The 19,308-nt window shown below is 42.6% G+C and overlaps 1 protein-coding gene across 1 annotated transcript in view; it reads right to left on the minus strand.

Annotated features, from left to right (window-relative positions):
• Positions 1–19,308, minus strand: part of UHRF1BP1 (UHRF1 binding protein 1) — a 73,467-nt gene that overhangs the window by 16,769 nt on the left and 37,390 nt on the right. Inside the window, exons 5-14 of the mRNA XM_039241796.1 lie at positions 13,987–14,176; positions 13,530–13,670; positions 12,931–13,101; positions 12,033–12,225; positions 4,961–5,047; positions 4,261–4,431; positions 3,731–3,870; positions 3,190–3,331; positions 2,741–2,934; positions 1,084–2,540 (exon numbers count right to left, since the gene is read on the minus strand). Of these exons, the coding sequence (XP_039097727.1) occupies positions 1,084–2,540; positions 2,741–2,934; positions 3,190–3,331; positions 3,731–3,870; positions 4,261–4,431; positions 4,961–5,047; positions 12,033–12,225; positions 12,931–13,101; positions 13,530–13,670; positions 13,987–14,176 (2,886 nt within the window). The remainder of the gene's footprint in view (positions 1–1,083; positions 2,541–2,740; positions 2,935–3,189; positions 3,332–3,730; positions 3,871–4,260; positions 4,432–4,960; positions 5,048–12,032; positions 12,226–12,930; positions 13,102–13,529; positions 13,671–13,986; positions 14,177–19,308) is intronic.

The raw sequence follows: 19,308 nt of genomic DNA on the forward strand, positions 1-19,308 counted from the left end.
GTCAGAGAGAGAGGGAGTCACAGACTGAAACAGGCTCCAGGCTCTGAGCTGGCAGTCAGCACAGAGCCCGACGCGGGGCTCGAACCCACGAACCGCGAGATCATGACCTAAGCGAAAGTCGGACGCTTAACCGACTAAGCCACCCAGGTGCCCCTAAAACCACTAATTTTCAAACCATGATCCGCAAACCACAAAACATCCCAACAAAGATTTCCCATAGCTTTCATCATCTTTCCCAAAACCACAAAGCACCCATGGAAAACTCCACACCTTTCCACTCTTCTGAGTGGGCATTTCTGTGTTTTTCTGCTTATTCCTTACTGTATCTTCAGTGCCTAACACAGAGCTGGGGACAAAGTCAGGGCTCAAAAAAATTTTGTTGAGCAGATGAAATAGATGAAATTCTTCCTTCTCTAACTCTGGCAGACATTGATAAAGTGTACCAGAAAGCAAATCCAAAGCCCCAGCTCTTCTATTTACAAGATACAGGATCCATAGGCTCATCCTTTCTGAAACTTCAGTTTCCTCAGCTATAAACTGAGGATACAAATTTCTGTAGCTATCTCATGGGGCTGCTGTGGGGATCAAATCAAACAAAATACTATATCAAAGGCCACTAAAAAGAATAAAATATCATGCAGATGCCAGATATTATTATTATTATTATTATTCTCAGAGAGCCTATCTGTATCAATAATAGTGACTCAGTGAAAGAGGAGGGAAGAGCCTACGAGGTAATAAATGATGAGTTGAAAACTCCCCAAGAATAGGCTAAGATACATGGAGGCATGTGAAAATCCAATTTCTGGCTTTTCCTCTATCACAGAATTAGACGTAGTCCTGAAAGTATGTATCTCCAGTTAGTGTACCTGTATCCTCTCAGGAGCCTGAAAACTCCTCCACTGCCCTGCAGGGAGCACTGAAAACTAAAGGCTTTGCCGCATGAAAGAGGCCATGCTATGTGTTGTCCTGGACTAGATGGTGCTTCCCAATCTAAAAGTACACACAGCCGGAGGCCTTAGCCCAATGACCAGAGCTAGGAGGAAGAAATAAGGTGAATGAAGGAGGCAGAGAACCACTCACTTGGCTGGGGGCAGGGACAACATCTTGTGCATGGTGGAGGTCATTCGGTCTCTGCCCAGACTGAAGGCATCCTTAGTCAGGGACACAGCTTCCTTGGTGAGGTCCATAGTGGCATGTAGAGCCTCTTTTGTGGCATCCTTGGTCATGTGAATAGCACTTGACAATTCTCCCTCAATGTTCTTCAAGGGGATGAGCTCAGCCTGTCCATTCACAGCGGTATCCCTGCCACCTGGGGGCTTCGACACAGCCGGTGAGGTAGATGCTTGAGCTCTGCTCAGTCTCTTGGCCTGTAAGGAATCGACTGCCTCATGGCCCTTCCCTGCCTCCTGCTGTGCAAGAGGATCTGAATCCTGTAGATCCCCATTGCTATGGAGAGGCAATGGCCTATCCTGGGATGCATCCAGATTTTCAATGCCACTATCCTCCAGAACCTTCTCAGGGCTGGCTGGGCCCTGGTCTGAAGAGGCATCAGACTTCAGCTCCCTATCCTCTGAAGGAGACAACTCTGAATCTATGAGGCTGGTGGTATCTGAACCTGCAGAGTCAGCTTCGACAGTCCCAGGGGCAGGAGGCATGAGCAAAGCCACCTCAGCACTGGGGAAGAGGACCCCAATGCAAGCTGTCTGGTTCTGCAGGGGAGAGCCAGTCATGGCCTCTGTATCCTTAGTTAGTTGTTCTTGAAGACCCTGTAGCACCTCCTTCAGGCGCAGCAGAGCCAGGTATTGGTAATGGTCAAGCCTCACACGGACATGTGCAGGGGAGTGTACAAGCATGTGAACATCTGCTGCGTCCTCGAGCTCAGTCAGAGGCCCTTTGTTGTCCACACTACTGCTGCCTTCTCGCAAAACATCCATGACTTCCTTAAGGCCTGACAGGCTTTTCAAATCATGCTCAGTCTTTGACCTCTGATGGGACACAGTGTCAGGGGCAAGGGCCTCAGACTGGACAGGACTGCCAAAGCTAGCTGATGGTTTCAGCCTCCCTTCTGTGGCCAAAAGGAGCTTCCGTGCCTGATCTTGCTGCCAGCGGAGGGGTAGGCAGGCCCAAATGGACAAGGGGAAGGGAGCCACAAAATTCAAGGTATGGCCTTTGAAGTTCTCTGTTCCCTCAAAGTCCAAGGAGATCTGGGAGCAGTGGATGGACCAGAGATCCTGGGAAGCCTTAGGCCTCTGGGGAGGGAGGGTACTAGGCTGAGGAAGGTGGGAATCCGTCTGGAAAGCATGATGTAAGAAAAGCATGTGCAGAAGGCTAAAGCCACCTGGAACCTTGGGAAAGTGACCATAATTGGAATGAAAGAACTCAGCAGCCGCAAAACCTCGGAAGAGACTCTGGAGGTCTAGACAACTACAATGTGGGGCATGACGCGTATTGGTGGCAGTCATGCCTGATGCAGAAAAGACAAGGGCCTGAGGACGATGCAACCCAGCCTGCTCTCTCTTCTCCAGCGGGAAGCTCACCTTCAGAGAGAAAACGAAACCCGATTCAGAATGGACATCTGAGTAGCTCTGCAACCTGCCATCGATACACACATGAAAGACTATTTGGGGTATGACACTGTTTTTCTTCTATCAAAGGGGCAGAGCAGAACCCTGGATTATAGCCATGGAGAAATGCAGCGATGGCTGCCAACAGGGAAAGAACTCCCACTCTGCCCTACCTTCAACCAGAAGGCATCCAGTCGGATATCCAAGTGTTCATCTTTCTGGCTTGAATCTTCCAGCTTGTAGATAGCTTTGAACTGCTCCAAGCTGCGATATAAATCCAGGCAGAAGAGGTTTCCCCAGAGCAAGCTGACAGTATCCACAGTAAATGTCAGGCCATTTAACTGAATGTAGAGATTGGGACAGGGAACTGGAAAGCAGAGAAAAAAAGAATCGCCATGTACAAAGTAGCACCTTGACCCTTACTTACCAGCTAACATTCATTTTACTATGAAGAAAGCAAAGATGCATACTTGTACAAGGCAGAGTTTTTAACAAAGGTGTGCTCAACTGACTCAAACACCTATAATTCTTAACATCAAATGAGAATATAAGTCATGGCCCCAAGGCTGGCAATGTGAAGAGCATGAGCACACAGTAAGATGTGAGCAGATGAGATGCTTACCTGGAAGCTCCTGATTATCAGGGAAGTAATACTCTGTGAACTCAATATGAATGGCAGAGACCTGAGTGGGTAGGTTGTGAAGTTTCCGACTGCAGGAAAGAAGTGTAGATGGCTTCTTACTTGGCTGACCAGCTGTAGAAACCTACACAATCACACACAAGGTGCTGTTAGAACCTGTACAGCATCCAGAATAGAATTTCCTCAATTTCCTGTTGTATAAAGCCACCACAACCCTTCCGAAGTCTGTCACAGGGAGAATGCTTTTTACACATGTTGTAGGCATTTTCACACCTGCCTAAAACCATCTGCAAGTTCATTTCTCTCAGAGGAAGGTTTGAAGTAGGGTATTCAGAGGAAACTGGGGGAATCCCAGGTCCTGATCTCAGCAGCCAAGCTCAGAAAGAAACAGACCAACTTATCAATCACTCAGAAGTGAGGGAAGCAATCTCTGAATTCCACAATCTCGTTCACACCTGTCGCCCTCCAAATGAATGGCTCAACCCCTTTCCAATCATGTGTCCCTGTGTCCTGGGCTTCTCACCTGGTGGATGTCCAAGTCATCCACCCGTATTACCATGCAGCTAGAGCGTAAGCGATTCCATGCTGGAGGCCGAAAAGCAACCTGTCGGCCCTGAGAGGGGCTTCTCTCAAGGGGGTTCTTTCGAGGACTAGAGAGAGAATCTAGGTAAAAACAAGAAGGTAAGAATGATAATCGGGTACATTTAACTCTCATTATTAATAGAATTAGGAAAGTAAAAATCCTAAGATCTTTAAGGCTATATGTAGAAAAGAGAGCTTAACACTGTCTAGTGCCTGGAAGGAACTCAAAAATGGTCCTCTCCTTAAAAGCAAGGCAACAGCCTACTGAATAAAGGAGGTAACAGCCTCTCTTCCACACCGCAGCTATTCCTGAAGACAACTAGGACTCTGTAAAGAAAAACATTCACTGATATCTCTCCATGGGATGAGGTTGGGATAATTACCTAGTCCAGTGCTTTATCTTCACTGGATATTCAAAGGTAAATAGCAAGAGGCTAAGCAATAGGTGTACTCCAGCTCTTTGTAACCTACCTGCTTTCTTCCGGAAGGGAGAGTCCACCCCCAGGTTCCAGGGTGGTTTGAGACCCGTCTCTTCATGCCACTTCTCCATTTTACTCTGAAATTCCATCACCAGCTTCTGGGCCCACTGGCCTCGGGTCTCCATGGCCTCACAGTGCCGTACCCAATGTTTGCAGCTGTCACCTATGCAACATAGAAGCAAGATTTTAGTCCAAGATCATGATCCAACATTCCAACTTTTCCCTTCCATTGGTATAGTCATAGTTCAGAATCTGATCCCTTACCCCAATGCAGATTTCTCTGGGATAAGTAAAAATTATCTAGTGAGAACAACTCAAGTTCTTCTGGATTTCATGTGTGATTTTTCCCTGAGGTTCCCTAAAGGCCAGCTGCTGACTGTTACCATCTTTGACCATTAAATATTAGAGAGGCTCTAAAACTAGTGGAAGTAGGGGAAGAGCAAAGAGTCAAAAGCAAAATCTCAAGCACTGCCTCTCTTACTTCTTCCCATCACTGATTAAAGAATAATCAATAGTAGACCCTGCAAGTTTCCAGAAGATGTCTTCTGGAAGAGGGGCCATTCCCAACGCCTCTCCGAGCTGCAATTCCTGGCACCCGCCTGCTGGGCAGTCAGAGATGAACCCAGGAATCTGTCCTCAGTATGTGTGTGGCTGGGCCACACTAGGACTGCTACCATTCAGAATTGTCCTACCTGCCCAGTGGAAGGGGTAATAGTCAAATGCCATCTTGCGGAAGGTAAGCTGCATTGCACCACCCATGAGTCTGTTGGCAGACACACCTATAAAAGAAAAATAAAGATGAACAGTGGCAGAAGAAACAAGACTAAACACCACTTGAAGTACTTAAAAGCTCTCTTGGGGATCAGTTACAAAGCCTGGTTGATACATAAGTGCAACTGAAAGATGAGGACTGGTGATTTGCAAGGCTGAGGCCCTCTTCTTTCTTTCTTTTTTTTTTCTCTTTCATATAACATCCAGTGCTCCTCCCAGCAAGTGTCCTCCTCCATGCCCATCACCCCCCTTCCCCTCTCTACCACCCCAATCAGTCCTCAATTTATTCTCAGTATTCAAGAGTCTCTCATGGTTTCCCTCCCTCCTGCTCCCCAACTATTTTTCCCCCTTCTCCCTCGTGGTCCTCTGTTAAGTTTCTCCTGATCCACTTATAAGTGAAAACATATGGTATCTGTCTTTCTCTGCCTGACTTATTATGCTCAGCATAACAACCTCGAGTTCCATCCATGTTGCTACAAATGGAGGCCCTCTTCTTTTGATTTATAAAAGTCAACGGACAAGATCCAAAAAATGTATATTCCATTATCTCTGTAAGTGGCTGCCAGATTTCCAGAAAGGCAAAAGAAACTGAAAAACTCAGGATTCAGAATTACAATCCTAGGTCTTCCTCAGACACACTCTAAAACCCTTACCCCAAGGGTAAGATTGGTTCCCCCAACCCTAACAATGATGTTCCTCAGCACAATACCTGGAGAGGCATAAGCCAAATGTCTTCCAAAACAAAACCCCCATTATTTCCGTTTATATCCTGGCCCCAGAGTTTATTAAGCAATCATTAATTACTGTACATTCTAAAGTACCTAAGGTACCATGGAACACTAAAACATTGGGCTAACAAGGACACTGTAAAATATACATACAAGATACTGTAAGTTCATTGGAATTTTTAGCATTACGTCAAATAATGTATTATGTTTACCTTGAATTTACATCTAATTCTTACTAAATGAATAAACTTTCCCTATTTCTACTTTATCTCTCCAACTACACTCTAAGAACTGTTAGCAGAGTAGTTAGAGTAGGAACTATTTCTCCTATATATCATATTATATGACCTACCTTTCTATGTTCTACATTCTATCCTATTTCTTATTAGGGTGAAGGGAAATACTATGGGATCCTCTAGGTATAAGCTGATACACCAACAACCAGGAAGGTCATTTCCATTCAATCTAGATTTTACCACCCTAAGTTCTGGATTAATCACCATCCTATACTCATGTTTCTGTTTCTCAATCTTTTTGTTTATTATTACTATCTCTAAAGAGCTTGTTTAGACATTTTTTCCCCCAAATTTCCCCCTTCTCCATAAAATCTTCATGCCACAGGTATACTATATATCGGTTTATGTAGTTTATGTCTGGGCTTTATACATAAAAAGAATAAGTATAAAGTTTACTCTTATTGTTCAATACAGGGTTAAGAAAGACTAAATAATTCTCTTAAATTAAAAGTTAAATTTAAAAACTTATAGCTATTAATTTTCAACAACTTTAAAACTGTATTTGCTGGGGCACCTGGGTGGCTCAGTCGGTTAAGCATCTGACTTTGGCTCAGGTCATGATCTCATGGTTCATGGGTTCAAGTTCCACATCTGCTAGTACAGAGCCTGCTTGGGATTCTCTCTTTTCTCTCTCTGCCCTTCCCCGGCTTGAACGTGCTTACTCTCTCTCAGATGAATAAATAAACTTAAACTTAAAAATAAATAACCATATTTGCAGCAAACCCTGTAATGAAATGTATTTCTTATATAAATTATAATGTATAAAATTATACAATTAATTAGCAATTTACAGAAACACATAACAGCAATATAATCAAATAATCAAATTTTTAATTATCCAAAAGTATTTTTTAGCAAAAACTGAAAAATTTAAATAAGTTTCTTAAAAGTTAATTTCGGTGAACTTTAATTTTAAAGTAAGCTCTATGACCAACATGGAGCTTGAACTCAAAACCCTGAGGTCAAGAGCTGGTTCAACATGGCGGAGAAGTAGGGGGCTCCGTACTTCCCACCCACATCTCTCAAACACAGAAGGGCTGAAGCCAAAGGACTCTGAACCCCGAGAGTCTGGGGAGGAAAAGACAGGGTATCTACTACGAAGTCAGCCTCAAAGGTGTGTGACTGCGAACTGGGGGAGATAAAAACGGGCTGGGACATGGAGGCATGGAGGGAAGGAATCCCCTTCTGCAGAGAGAAAGAAAAAGAGTGGCTGGGGAACTACAGAACTGTATCTGGACAAGAGAAAAACCTCAGACCCCGACAGAAAGGGATCCTATCATACCATCTCTAACTGCAGAGCTTTCAGAGAGAGATCCCATCTCTAATTGCAGGGCTTTCTTTGGACTGTGGCTGGTTGCCCTGTTCCCCTGCCTGGGGACGAGGGGATCAGTGGTACCCCAGGGGCACACTGGGCATCAGGAAGAACCAGTCACTTGCCCTGAAGTGCTGTGGCTAGTGGTATTACATTTCCGGCGGCATCATTAACACACACGGAGTGAGAGCCCCGGCTGGGCATGTGGCATAGGAGATGGCCCACCTGAGAACGGAGCCAAAGGAGTGATTTGGGACACGTGTCCATGGAGAAGGGATCAGGGGAAGGGGGATCACCATCTTTCTCCCCACAACCACCTCAGGCATTGGTCCATGGGTCCCACAGCAGAGGCAGGGCCCACCTACCCCAAATCCATGCTGGGTAGCTACTTACATATGGGAGCTGGATAGACGCTGTGGAAACAGATGGCCCCTCCCCCAGGACCAGCACTGCTGCCTTGCCTGGATTAACTCTAGGTCAATTCTTGTTATTCAGATATATTCCTCCTTTTCTCCTTATCTCTTCCCTCCTCTAGGCTGGCTGTGCTGGTTATTGGTTTGCTTAGACAGACATATTTAATCCATCCTCTTGATGCATGTGCTATACCTCCTTCTTTCCTTTCCTTTCTCTCTCTCTGGAATAATCAGGCCATATAGTTTCTCTGGGTAACACTGTCTTCGTTTCTTTCTCCTCAGCTCCTTCCGTATTCTCCTTTTTCTCTCTCTGGAATAAGCCTTTTAGTCTCTCTGCCTGGTCAATGTTCATTTTCTCTTTCTCCCCACCCCTGTCATTTCTCTTTGTAATATGTATTATGCTCTTCCACCAGCACTGCCTCCACGCTGCTCTTTATTTGTAGCGAGATTTCTGGTTTCATGTTTTTAGACAGTCCTTTGTTTTGGGGTTTTGTTTTTTTTTTGGGTCTGTTTGCTTGTTTGTTTGATTTGTTTGTGTGTTTGCATGTTCTCGTTCCTGTTTGTTTTCCTTTCCCAGGCTACTTCAAGGAACAAACCCAAAGCACACATGATGGAGAGTCCAAAACACCACTACGAGTAGAGAAATAAAATAACCAAAGTGACAAGAGAGACCAAGTGACACCTTTCAAAAAACACCTCCTGGGGGCACCTGAGTGGCTCAGTTGGTTAAGCGTCCGACTTTGGCTCAGGTCACGATCTCACAGTTGTGGGTTCGAGCCCCGCGTCAGGCTCTGTGCTGACAGCTAGCTCAGAGCCTGGAGCCTGCTTCGGATTCTGTGTCTCCCTCACTCTCTGACCCTCCCCTGTTCATGCTGTCTCTCTCTCTCTCTCAGAAATAAATAAAACATTAGAAAAAAATTTTTTAATTAAAGAAAAAAATACCTCCTGAACAGCCAGGCCCTGGACAGTGTATGAGCCTTTTTAATATGGCAGTATTCAGAGGTACAGAGCACAGAACAAGCATTTAAAATTTAAAACAGAAAGAACCCTAGCCAAAATGATGAAATGGAAGAAATCTCCAAGATTCTTCCAAGATTAGGCAAAAATCAAGACAGAAAGTACATCAGTGGTTGCTTAGAGTTGCAAAACGGGAAGAGACAGCTAATGGGTACATGATTTCTTTCAAGGAGGACAAAAATGTTCTACAATTAGACTGTAGTGACGACTACACAACCCTATAAATATACTAAAAACCCGTACTGTATATTCTAAGTGGGTAAATTGTATATGTGAATTAGATCTCAATAAGGCTGCTTAAAAGAAAAGAAACAATATTCATCTGCTGCTGGGTGATACTGTCCCTGTTAAAAATGCATGCCCAAGGTACTGGAGGGAGAGGGTTTCACAGCAATGCTCCCTTTGTCCGCTGGAGTTATTTAGACATAAAAAGACAATAAACTACATAGACTGAGCATATTAAAATAGGGTCTAGAATTGAAATCAAAATCAAATATAATTACCAATCACCAACATATTTAATTATAAATACATAATCAGATATGGGATAAATGATAAATAGTGTCCCTAAATGACTAAAGTTCTCTGGTGAGCTGTGGGATCTTTAGCCTTAAGAGAGATAAAGAAAGTTTTGGCTCATAGGCCTCATCCAGGGGACAAAGAGTTAAAAAGAAGCAAGTGAGGGGCACCTGAGTGGCTCAATCAGCTGAGCTTCCTTCAGGTCATGGTCTCACGGTTCATGAGTTCAAGCCTCACGCTGGGCTCACTGCTGCCAGCCTGTCAGCACAAAGCCCACTTTGGATCCTTTGTTCCCCTCTCTCTACCCCTCCCCTGCCTCCATTCTCCCAAAAGTAAAAAAAAAAAAAAAATTAAAAAAAATTAAAAAGCAGGTGACACTCTTTTCCCCGTCAACACTAACCTCTTCTCTGAAGGCTGGAGTATAAGCTGCTCCAGTTGGATTTTAAGAGATAGTGCTGCCCCACCTCAAGCCAAGCTATACCCAAGACCTACCCAGTTCCCAATAATTTCACCTCTAATACCAAAGAATAGATAAGAATGTTACTCAAGAGCCCAACATCCCAGGTACTCATGTCCCTTAATGAAAAAAGCAGGTAGATGTAGCCTTCAAGGAGCCTCTAGAGCAGCACTCTCCAAAAGAATTTTCTGTGATGATGAATACTTTTATGGTCTTAGATTATACTGAGTACTTAAAATGTGGCTGGTGCAAATGAGGAACTGAATTTTTCATTTTATTTTATTTTATTTTTAACAGACACATGTGGCTATTGACTACCATACTGGATAGAGAGTTCGAGAACAATGTTCTCCAACAGAAATATAATGTGAGCCACAAAAATAATTTTAAATTTTCTAGTAGCCACATGAAAAAAAGTTTTTTAAAAAAGTGAAATTAATTTTAATAATATATGCAACTTAAACCAATATAATCAATTTATTATCATTTCAACATACTATCAATATGAAATAATTATCAAGGTATTCTATACTCTTTTATTCTACTGTATCTTCAAAATCCCAAATGTATATTACACTTGTAGCCTGTCTCAATTTGGATCAGCTAACAGTAGTCATATGTGGCTGCAGAATGGATAGAACAGTTCCAGAGAATCTTAGAGTGCTTCCTGTGCCACCAGTTCTCCCTTCCCTTTTCTCCCCAAATCCCCGGAGAAGAGTCAAATTCACAAGAACTCATTCTGTTCTTTGCTCCTTTAAAGACTCATACACCACACCTGAGTATGGCAGGTTGGGCGTTTTCTTCCAATCTAAAAATATCTCATCCAAAAAGTTCTTAAATTCCAGCAAATAGATTAATTTAGCTAGCTAGCTGGCTGGCTGGCTAGCTACATACACACACACACACACACACACACACACACACACATACATACATACATAGGGACTGCAGTGCAGGGGAGGCTAGTCATTTACATCTTAGCGTGGAGTATGGGACCTTGCCACATGAAGACGACAGGGCTAAATACTCCTCATCAAGCAAGCAGGTGAAATTCTCAATAATACACTTTTAACAAAGACCTCTAAAAAGACTCAAGACAAAATGAGAAAAAAGCCCAAAGCCCCCTTATAGTAGCACTTGAAAGAAACAACCAAACAAAATAATAATCGTTTTAGCAAAGAACTTCCAAAATAAGTGGGTGGCTAACCAGTGAGCAATTTATTTCTTGTGGTCACAAAAGCAATCTTTATGTTGTCACTGCTGCTTTCGGCTCTCTCAGAGTGGGAGTAGACAGGGACTGAAGTCACTTCAACACTACAGAATAGCAAAGCAAGAAAGACAATGCTGCTTGATGCCCCAAGAAGAAAAGGTAAGTTCCCCCAAGGAAACTGAGGCTAGGGGTCGTTAAAGAGGCAGACATAACCTTCAGAAAGGATACAGCAGCACAAGAAAAATCTACCAAATGAAAGCATCTAAAGCCAAGAGCTGGTGCAAAGGAGAGTATAAAGGGAATACAGACAGAGTATTAAAGGAACAGGAAGCAAAGGAATAATAATAATGAGCACGTGCCTATAATTAAGGTCAAATTTCATCTGAGCCTGACAACAACCAATGAGGTAAATGAGTAAGATATGATTTAACTCAAGTTCACAGTTAAGCAAGAGGCTAAGTGGTTTCCCCAAGACTCATGAAGAAAAAATGAGTCGATTCCTTTTTCATTTTGAATAAAACATGTATGTATGTAATGCCAACTGCCCTAATGAATATAAAAGCATGACAAGAATACAACATAACCTCTCTGCTTGGGAAGAGAGCATTTTTACACATAAAAATTATTTAAACCGACTCAGAACTCTAAAAATTCCGGGGTTTCCTATGCCTGAATTTACTTTCCTACTAGCCTATACCAACGGTCAGCACTGGCCAAGGTACAATGGAGAGAAAAGAAAGTACACAATGCTTGAGCTCTACCGTTGAAGATTCTTAACATAGTGAAGTCTAGGGAGAGCCATGGCACCTGTATTTTATTAAGTATTGCAGGCTAGTCTGCTGCCTCAAGGCTAAAGAGTACTACCTCACACCAACAGAAACAGAGAGGCCACAGAAGCTGAGGTTCAAGGAATGCCTGTGATTCAGGGACGCCAACCAAAGTGCTCCACGGTGTCTTGAAAAGAACCTTCAATCCAAAACTTTGTCCAGAGCTGAAGGCACTGATGGACCACCCAGCCCAGGCTCAGGCCTAACAGGGTACCTGGCTCTCGGGACTGGCTATCATCACAAATGTGCAGGTCCAGGCGGGAGATGAGCAGATGGTAGGAGGACTCTTTCACATCAAATTTCTCAAAGTACTGGCTGAGGCGGCTGCTGCTGCTGTTGGTGCTGCCTTGGCTGCCACCAAATGCCTGGGCCCAGGACTGCTGGGCACTAGGAGCCGGTGGAGTGATCTATATGTGACAGAGAGAAAAATAAGAAGTCCAAACCCAGGCAGCTTCTCACAGGCTTTCTTAAGCTTTAGTTCAGTCTGAAGAAAACCACAATTTAGCAAGATGACCCTTCCCTTTCATAAATGTTCAGCTGGTAGCTCACGTAGGTCTGTCCTGCCTAAATAACACAAACTCCAAAAAGCCTAATTATAATTAGTCTAGTTGATCATCAGAGTTCTGTTCTGAGTTTGAATTGCTCCCCAAACTCTGATCCGCAGCCCCCCAACCAGGACTTAGCTGAGTGATGCCAAAACACCCCTACAGGAAGTCTTTCTTAAATCCCCCTTTGCAGCCTGTGCAGTTAGATGCCTGTTCTCTGTGCTGTCAGGGCACAGTGTCTACCTTTATACAGCATTTACCACATCATATTGTAATAGTTTGTTGCTAGTCCATATTTTAAGACAGTGAAAACTTATTCTACTCTCCCTTTCCAGTGGCCAGCACTATATAATATGCTAACACACTGGAAGCACCCAAACAGAATGAATGAATGAATGAATGAATGAATGAATAAGACACACAAACAAAGCCTAAAAGCACATCTAAAAGTAAATGACAAATGCTCCAAATAAGCGTAATAAAGTCTAGACTCTACCTATGTTGATATGAATTAGGTATGGCCTACCAACTCCCTAGCCGCACCAAAGTATCTGTTTTGCTTCTCACCTGTACAGGCTCAGGGGCCAGGCTCTTTCTCTGCTGGGCTGACTTCTCCATGGCCTCACTCAGAGACTCTGCATACTTCATCATAGCCTTGAGCTGTGAGTCAGTCAGCACCCAGAGCAGGTCATCCAACAGGAACATCAGCTTGGATGCTACCACATTGCAATCTTTGGTCTGAAGGGATCACGCAGTACATGAGGTTCAACATCTGGTATCATTCCAACTCAAAGTGGCTATTGCCCAGTTAATTTCAGAAACAGCTTTTAATCCCCAGAACATGAAAGGAAACCAGCAAACACTGGAGAGTCCATTTCTTACAAAATTACTAATGTTTTCTGCGATTAACAAGAAGCAAGAAAAGTAAACTGCTAGGTGTCTAGGTCAGTGTCCTGTATGGATAAAAACTGTGGTTTCCAGAATAAAGATGACAAGAAGGTGGACATGTTCACAGAAATGTTCTACGCAACACTAAATTACAGGCCTGTCCCTTTCAGTTGTCATTCCTGGGGCCAGTAACATTCAAAAAAGAGAAAACACCAACTCTCAGGCTGTCTAGGAGAATAAAAGATAGAAATTTTCATGAGGGCAGAAAATGTACTCACTCTTCTCTTGAGGGCTATTTGGATCCTGCCTTGGTTGGTAATAAGCCTCAATGGAGTGGTGACTGGATCCTGATCACCATTGTCTGTAGCATCTGCCTCAATCCGAAGTGTTTGCCAAGTTATTTCCTTAAATGTTAAAACCTGGAAAGAGAGAGAGTAAAATCCCTTAATTCTGTGGATGAAATTAACCAAGAGGCAGGAAGTCCAAGGGGGAAAAGAGTGGCCAAGCAGAAACCCCCACCATTCTCAGTTGGGATCCTACCAATAGAATGAAGTGGAACAGAGACCTCTAAGTGAGGAAAGGAGGCAGCAGTAACACTGCACAGAAGGGCCTCTTAGGTTCACAGGAATAGGGCAAATATCTGAGGAAATCCCCAAAGCAGGAACAATATCCTTTAAAAATAAGTCCTATTCAGAATCTCCCCATTCTGTCCTCTTGCAATACAAGGGCTGTCACCTCTCCTCGGCGGGGGTCAGTGATGCGGGTGAGGCGGAGGTCACTCTGCTGCCAGCTGGGGTTGACACTGTAGCCCTGGAGCTGCCACAATTCAAAAGAAGCGTGGAAGGCCTTGGAGTGAATCTTGATGGTGATGGAATTGACGATGATGAACATTCCCTCCACCACCTTCTCGGCAAAGCCATACTCACTACAACAAATGAGGCAGACCAATGTTCAGAATCACGTGAGACTGCGCACACTCTTTGCTCTGGAAGACATGGGACAAGATTATTAACAGTGTCTCTCTTTGGGTGCTAGAACTGTGGATGATTTATTTCTCTTTTCTTATTTCTATATATATAAATTTTTTTAAGTTTATTTATTTATTTGAGAGAGGCAGAGACAGTGCAAGGGGGGAGGGGCATAAAGAGAGGGAGAGAGAGAATCCCAAGCAGGCTCTGTGCTGTCAGCACAGAGCCCGACACAGGGCTCGAACTAACGAAACTGAGAGATCATTAGTAGAAACCAAGAGTTGGACATTTAACCAACTGAGCCACCCAGGTGCCCCTATACTTATATCTTTTAAATTTTGAAAATTTTGTATGATGCAGTACTTTTTTAATGGGATTTTTTGATGAATGATATGAAAGAAAAAGAGTTGACCTGGAAATAAGCTCCATTCTGTTAGAAAGAATGGTAGTCCACAAACTACCTGAATTTGAATGCTGTGTGTGAGGGGAGGTATAACTATGGAAAGAAAACACTAGGTTTCTATAAAATCTTCAAAGACCCACCATACTCTGCAAAGGTAGCGGAGATGGGAAGAAGTACAATCATGTGAACAAGAGATCAAGAGCAATCTCAACTCTATGCTGTGAAATAGAATCCAGAGAGCACAGCTAGCTGTACTTCTGCAGTGAAATGGCAAGGAGAAGGATTAAGGCCATTTTAAAGTCCTTCTGGATGTAGAAAACACAGACATTCTTGACATGTAAATGAAACCAGTTTCCATTACAAGAGATAAAAGGAAGGTCTAGAAATTATAAACTGGAAAAATATATATTTTTTTCAATTTATATCACAAAGGGCTAACATCTCTAATACACAAAAGGTTTCAAGAAACTGAAAAGAAAAAGGCTGACAGGCCAAAAAAAGTAGGTCAAAGTATGGACATTTCAGAGAAATACGTGCAAATGATATTAAACATTAAGCATTATGAGTAATTCAACCTTACTCAAAAATCAAAACTATAATGAGAGACAATTTATAACAGAGGTGACAGTTCAGTAGGGAAAAGATGGTCGTTCAATAACAGTGCATTGTCAATTTGAAGATACCAACAGAGAAAAAATAATACTGACCTCTATCTTACGTCAAGCAAAAACAAACAAATCAGTTTAAAGGTCAAACAATACAAGTTTTAGAAGAAAGCAAAGGAGAATATCTTCATGCCTTAGGACAATAAAAGAGCCCTTAAACAAGACACAAAAAGGGAAAAATAGATATACTGGACTACATTGGAATTAATAATTTCTGTTCAACAGAAAAACAACATTAAGGTTAACATTGCAAGGCGCCTGTTGGTTGAGAGTCTGACTCTCGAGTTTGGCTCAGATCATGATCCCAGATCATGGGATCGAGCCCCAAACTGGGCTCTGCCACTGAGCTGGCGCCCGCTTGGGTTCTCTCTCTCTCCTTCTGCCCCTCTCCCTGGCTCATGCTCTCTCTCTTTAAAAGAAAAAAAAGAGTGATAGTGATGTTCAACGTCAATCATCATCAGGGAAATGCAAATCAAAACCACACTGAGATATCACCTCACACCTGTCAGAATGGCTAGTATCAAAACAAGTGTTGGCAAGGATGTGGAGAAAAGGGAACCTTTAGACACTGTTGGTGGGAATGGCAATTTGGTGCAGCCCTTGTGGAAAACAGTAAACTAAAAATAGAAGTGTCAATCTCAAGAAGCAAGAAAAGTCTCAAATACCTTATGCCTAAAGGAGCTAGAAAAGGAACAGCAAATAAGCCTAAAGTCAGCAGAAGGGAAATAAAAAATTATAGCAGAAATAAACAATATGGGAACAAACAACAACAGCAAAAACAGCAGAACAGATCAACGAAACTACGAGCTGGTTCTTTGAAAGAATTAACAAAATTGATAAACCCCTACCCAGACTTTTCAAAAAGAAAAGAGAAAGGACACAAATAAATAAAATCACCTATGAGGGAGGAGAGATCACAACCAACACCAACACCACAGATATACAATTATTAGAGAATATTAGGACAAATTATCTGCCAACAAACTGTGCAACCTGGAAGAAATGGACAAATTCCTAGAAACTCACACACTACCAAAACTTAGAAAGAAAGAAAATTTCTTTTTTTTTTAATTTATTTCTGAGAGAGAGAGAGAGAGAGAGAGAGAGAGATACAGCATGAGCAGGAGAGGGTCAGAGACAGAGGGAGACAGAATCCGAAGCAGGCTCCTGGCTCTGAGCTAGCTGTCAGCACCGAGCCCAATGCGGGGCTCAAACCCACGAACTGTGAGATCAGGACCTGAGCCAAAGTCGGATGCTTAACTGACTGAGCCACCCAAGTGCCCCAGAAAGAAATAAAATTTCAACAGGCAAAGAAACGGAATCAGTAATCAACAATCTCCCAACAAGAGTCCAGGGTCAGATGGCTCCCCAGGGGCTTTCTACTAGACATTTATTTATTTATTTATTTATTTATGAAATATTTTTATTTATTTCTAGGAGAGACACAGCGTGAGCAGGGGAGGGTCAGAGAGAGAGGGAGTCACAGACTGAAACAGAATCCAGGCTCCGAGCTGGCAGTCAGCACAGAGCCCGACGCGGGGCTCAAACCCACAAACCGAGAGATCATGACCTAAGCGAAAGTCGGACGCTTAACCAACTAAGCCACCCAGGCGCCCCATCTTTCTACTAGACATTTAAAGAAGAGTTAATATCCATTCTTCTCAAACTGTTCCAAAAAATACAAATGGAAGGAAAACTTTCAAACTCATTCTATGAGGCCAGTATTACCTTGAAGTCAAAACCAGACAAAGACCCCACAAAAAGGAGAATTACAGGCCAATATTCTTGACAAACATGGATGTAAAAATTCTCGACAAGATACAAGCAAATCGAATCCAATAGTACATTAAAGAATTATTTACCACAATCAAATGGGATTTATTCCTGGGCTGCAGGGTAGTACAATATTTATAAATCAACCAATGTGATATACCACATTAATAAGAGAAAGGATTATAACCATGATCCTCTCAATAGGTGCAGAAAAAGCATTTGACAAAATACAGCATCCATTCTTGATAAAAACCCCCAACAAAGTGCGGACAGATAGAACATACCTCAACATCATAAAGGTAATGTACAAAAAACGCACAGCTAATATCGTCCTCAATTGGGAAAAACTGAGAGCTTTTCTCCTAAGGTCAGAAACACGACAGGGATGCCTACTCTCACCATAGTTATTTAACATAGTACTGAAGGTCTTAGCCTCAGCAATCAGACAACCAAAGAAATAAAAGGCATCCAAATCAACAAAAAAGAAGAGTAACTTTCACTATTTGTAGATGACAGGATACTCTACACAGAAACCCAAAAGGCTCCACCAAAAAATTGCTAGAACTCCTACATGAATTCAGCGAAGTCACAGGATATAAAATCAACATACAGAAATCTGGCATTTCTATACACCAATGATGAAGCAGCAGGAAAAGAAATCAAGGAATCGACCCCATTTACAATTGCACCAAAAACCATAAGATACCTAGGAATAAACCTAACCAAAGAGTTTAAAAGATCTGTACTCTGGGGGTGCCTGGGTGGCTTAGTCGGTTGGGCGTCCGGCTTTCGCTTAGGTCATGGTCTCGCGGTTCGTGGGTTCGGGCCCCGCGTCGGGCTCTGTGCTGACTGCCAGCTCGGAGCCTGGAGCCTGTTTCGGTCTGTGACTCCCTCTCTCTCTGACCCTCCCCTGCTCATGCTGTCTCTCTCTCTCTCTCTCCTAGAAATAAATAAAAACATTAAAAAAAAAAATTTAAAAAAAAAAAAAAAGATCTGTACTCTGAAAACTATAGAAGACTTTTGAAAGAAATTGAAGAGGACACAAAGAAATAGAAAAACATCCCATGCTCATGGATTAGAAGAACACAAACTGTTAAAATGTAGTTACTACCCAAAGCAAAACACACATTTAATGCAATCCCTATCAAAATACCTCCAGCATTTTTCACAGAGCTAGAATGAACAATCCTAAAATTTGCATGGAACCATAAAAGACCCTGAATAGCCAAAGCAATCCTAAAAAAGAAAAGCAAAGCTGGAGGCATGCCTGGGTGGCTCAGTTGGTTAAGCATCCAACTCTTGATTTTGGCTCAGGTTATGTTCCCATGGTTCAGGAGACTGAGCCCTAAGTGTGGCTCCACACTGACAGCACAGAGCCTACTTGGGATTCTCTCTCTCCTCTCTCTCTCTCCCTCTCTCTCTCTCTGCCCCTTCCCATGCTCTCTCAAAAATAAACACATTTAAAAAAAAAAAAAAGGGAAGCTGGAAGCATCACGATTCTGGACTTCAAGCCATATTACAAAGCTGTAGTCATCAAGACAGTATGGTACTGGCAAAAAAAACTGACATATAGATTAATGGAACAGAATAGAAAGCCCAGAATGGACCCACAGCTATATGGTCAACTAATCTTCAACAAAGCAGGAAAGAATATCCAATGGAAAAAAATGCAGTCCCTTCAACAAATGATGTTGGGAAAACTGGACAGCAATATATAGAAAAATGAAACTGGACCACTTCCTTACACCATACACAAAAGTAAAATCAAATGGATGAAAGACCTAAATGTGAAACAAGAAGCCATCAAAATCCTAGAGGAGAAAACAGGCAGCAACCTCTTTGACCTCGGCTGGAACAACTTATTAAACATGTCACCAGAGGCAAGGGAAACAAAAGCAACATGAACTACTGGGACCTCATCAAGATAAAAATCTTCTACACAGAGAAGGAAACAATCAGCAAAACTAAAAGGTCACCTCCGGAAGAGGATATCTGCAAATGACCTATCTGAGAAGGGGTTAGTACTCAAAATCTATAAAGAACTTATCAAACTCAACACTCAAAACCCAAATAACCTAGTCAAGAAACAGGCAGAAGATGTGAATAGATATTTTACCAAAGAAGATATCCATATGGATGTCTAACAGACATATGGAAATATATCAACATCACTCATCATCAGGGAAATACAGATCAAAACCATGATGAGATAGTACCTTATATCTGTCAGAATGGTTAAAATTAACAC

This window comes from Hyaena hyaena, unplaced genomic scaffold, assembly GCF_003009895.1.
Source record: "Hyaena hyaena isolate Hyena2069 unplaced genomic scaffold, ASM300989v1 scaffold_202, whole genome shotgun sequence".
In the NCBI taxonomy this organism is placed as follows: Eukaryota; Metazoa; Chordata; class Mammalia; order Carnivora; family Hyaenidae; genus Hyaena; species Hyaena hyaena.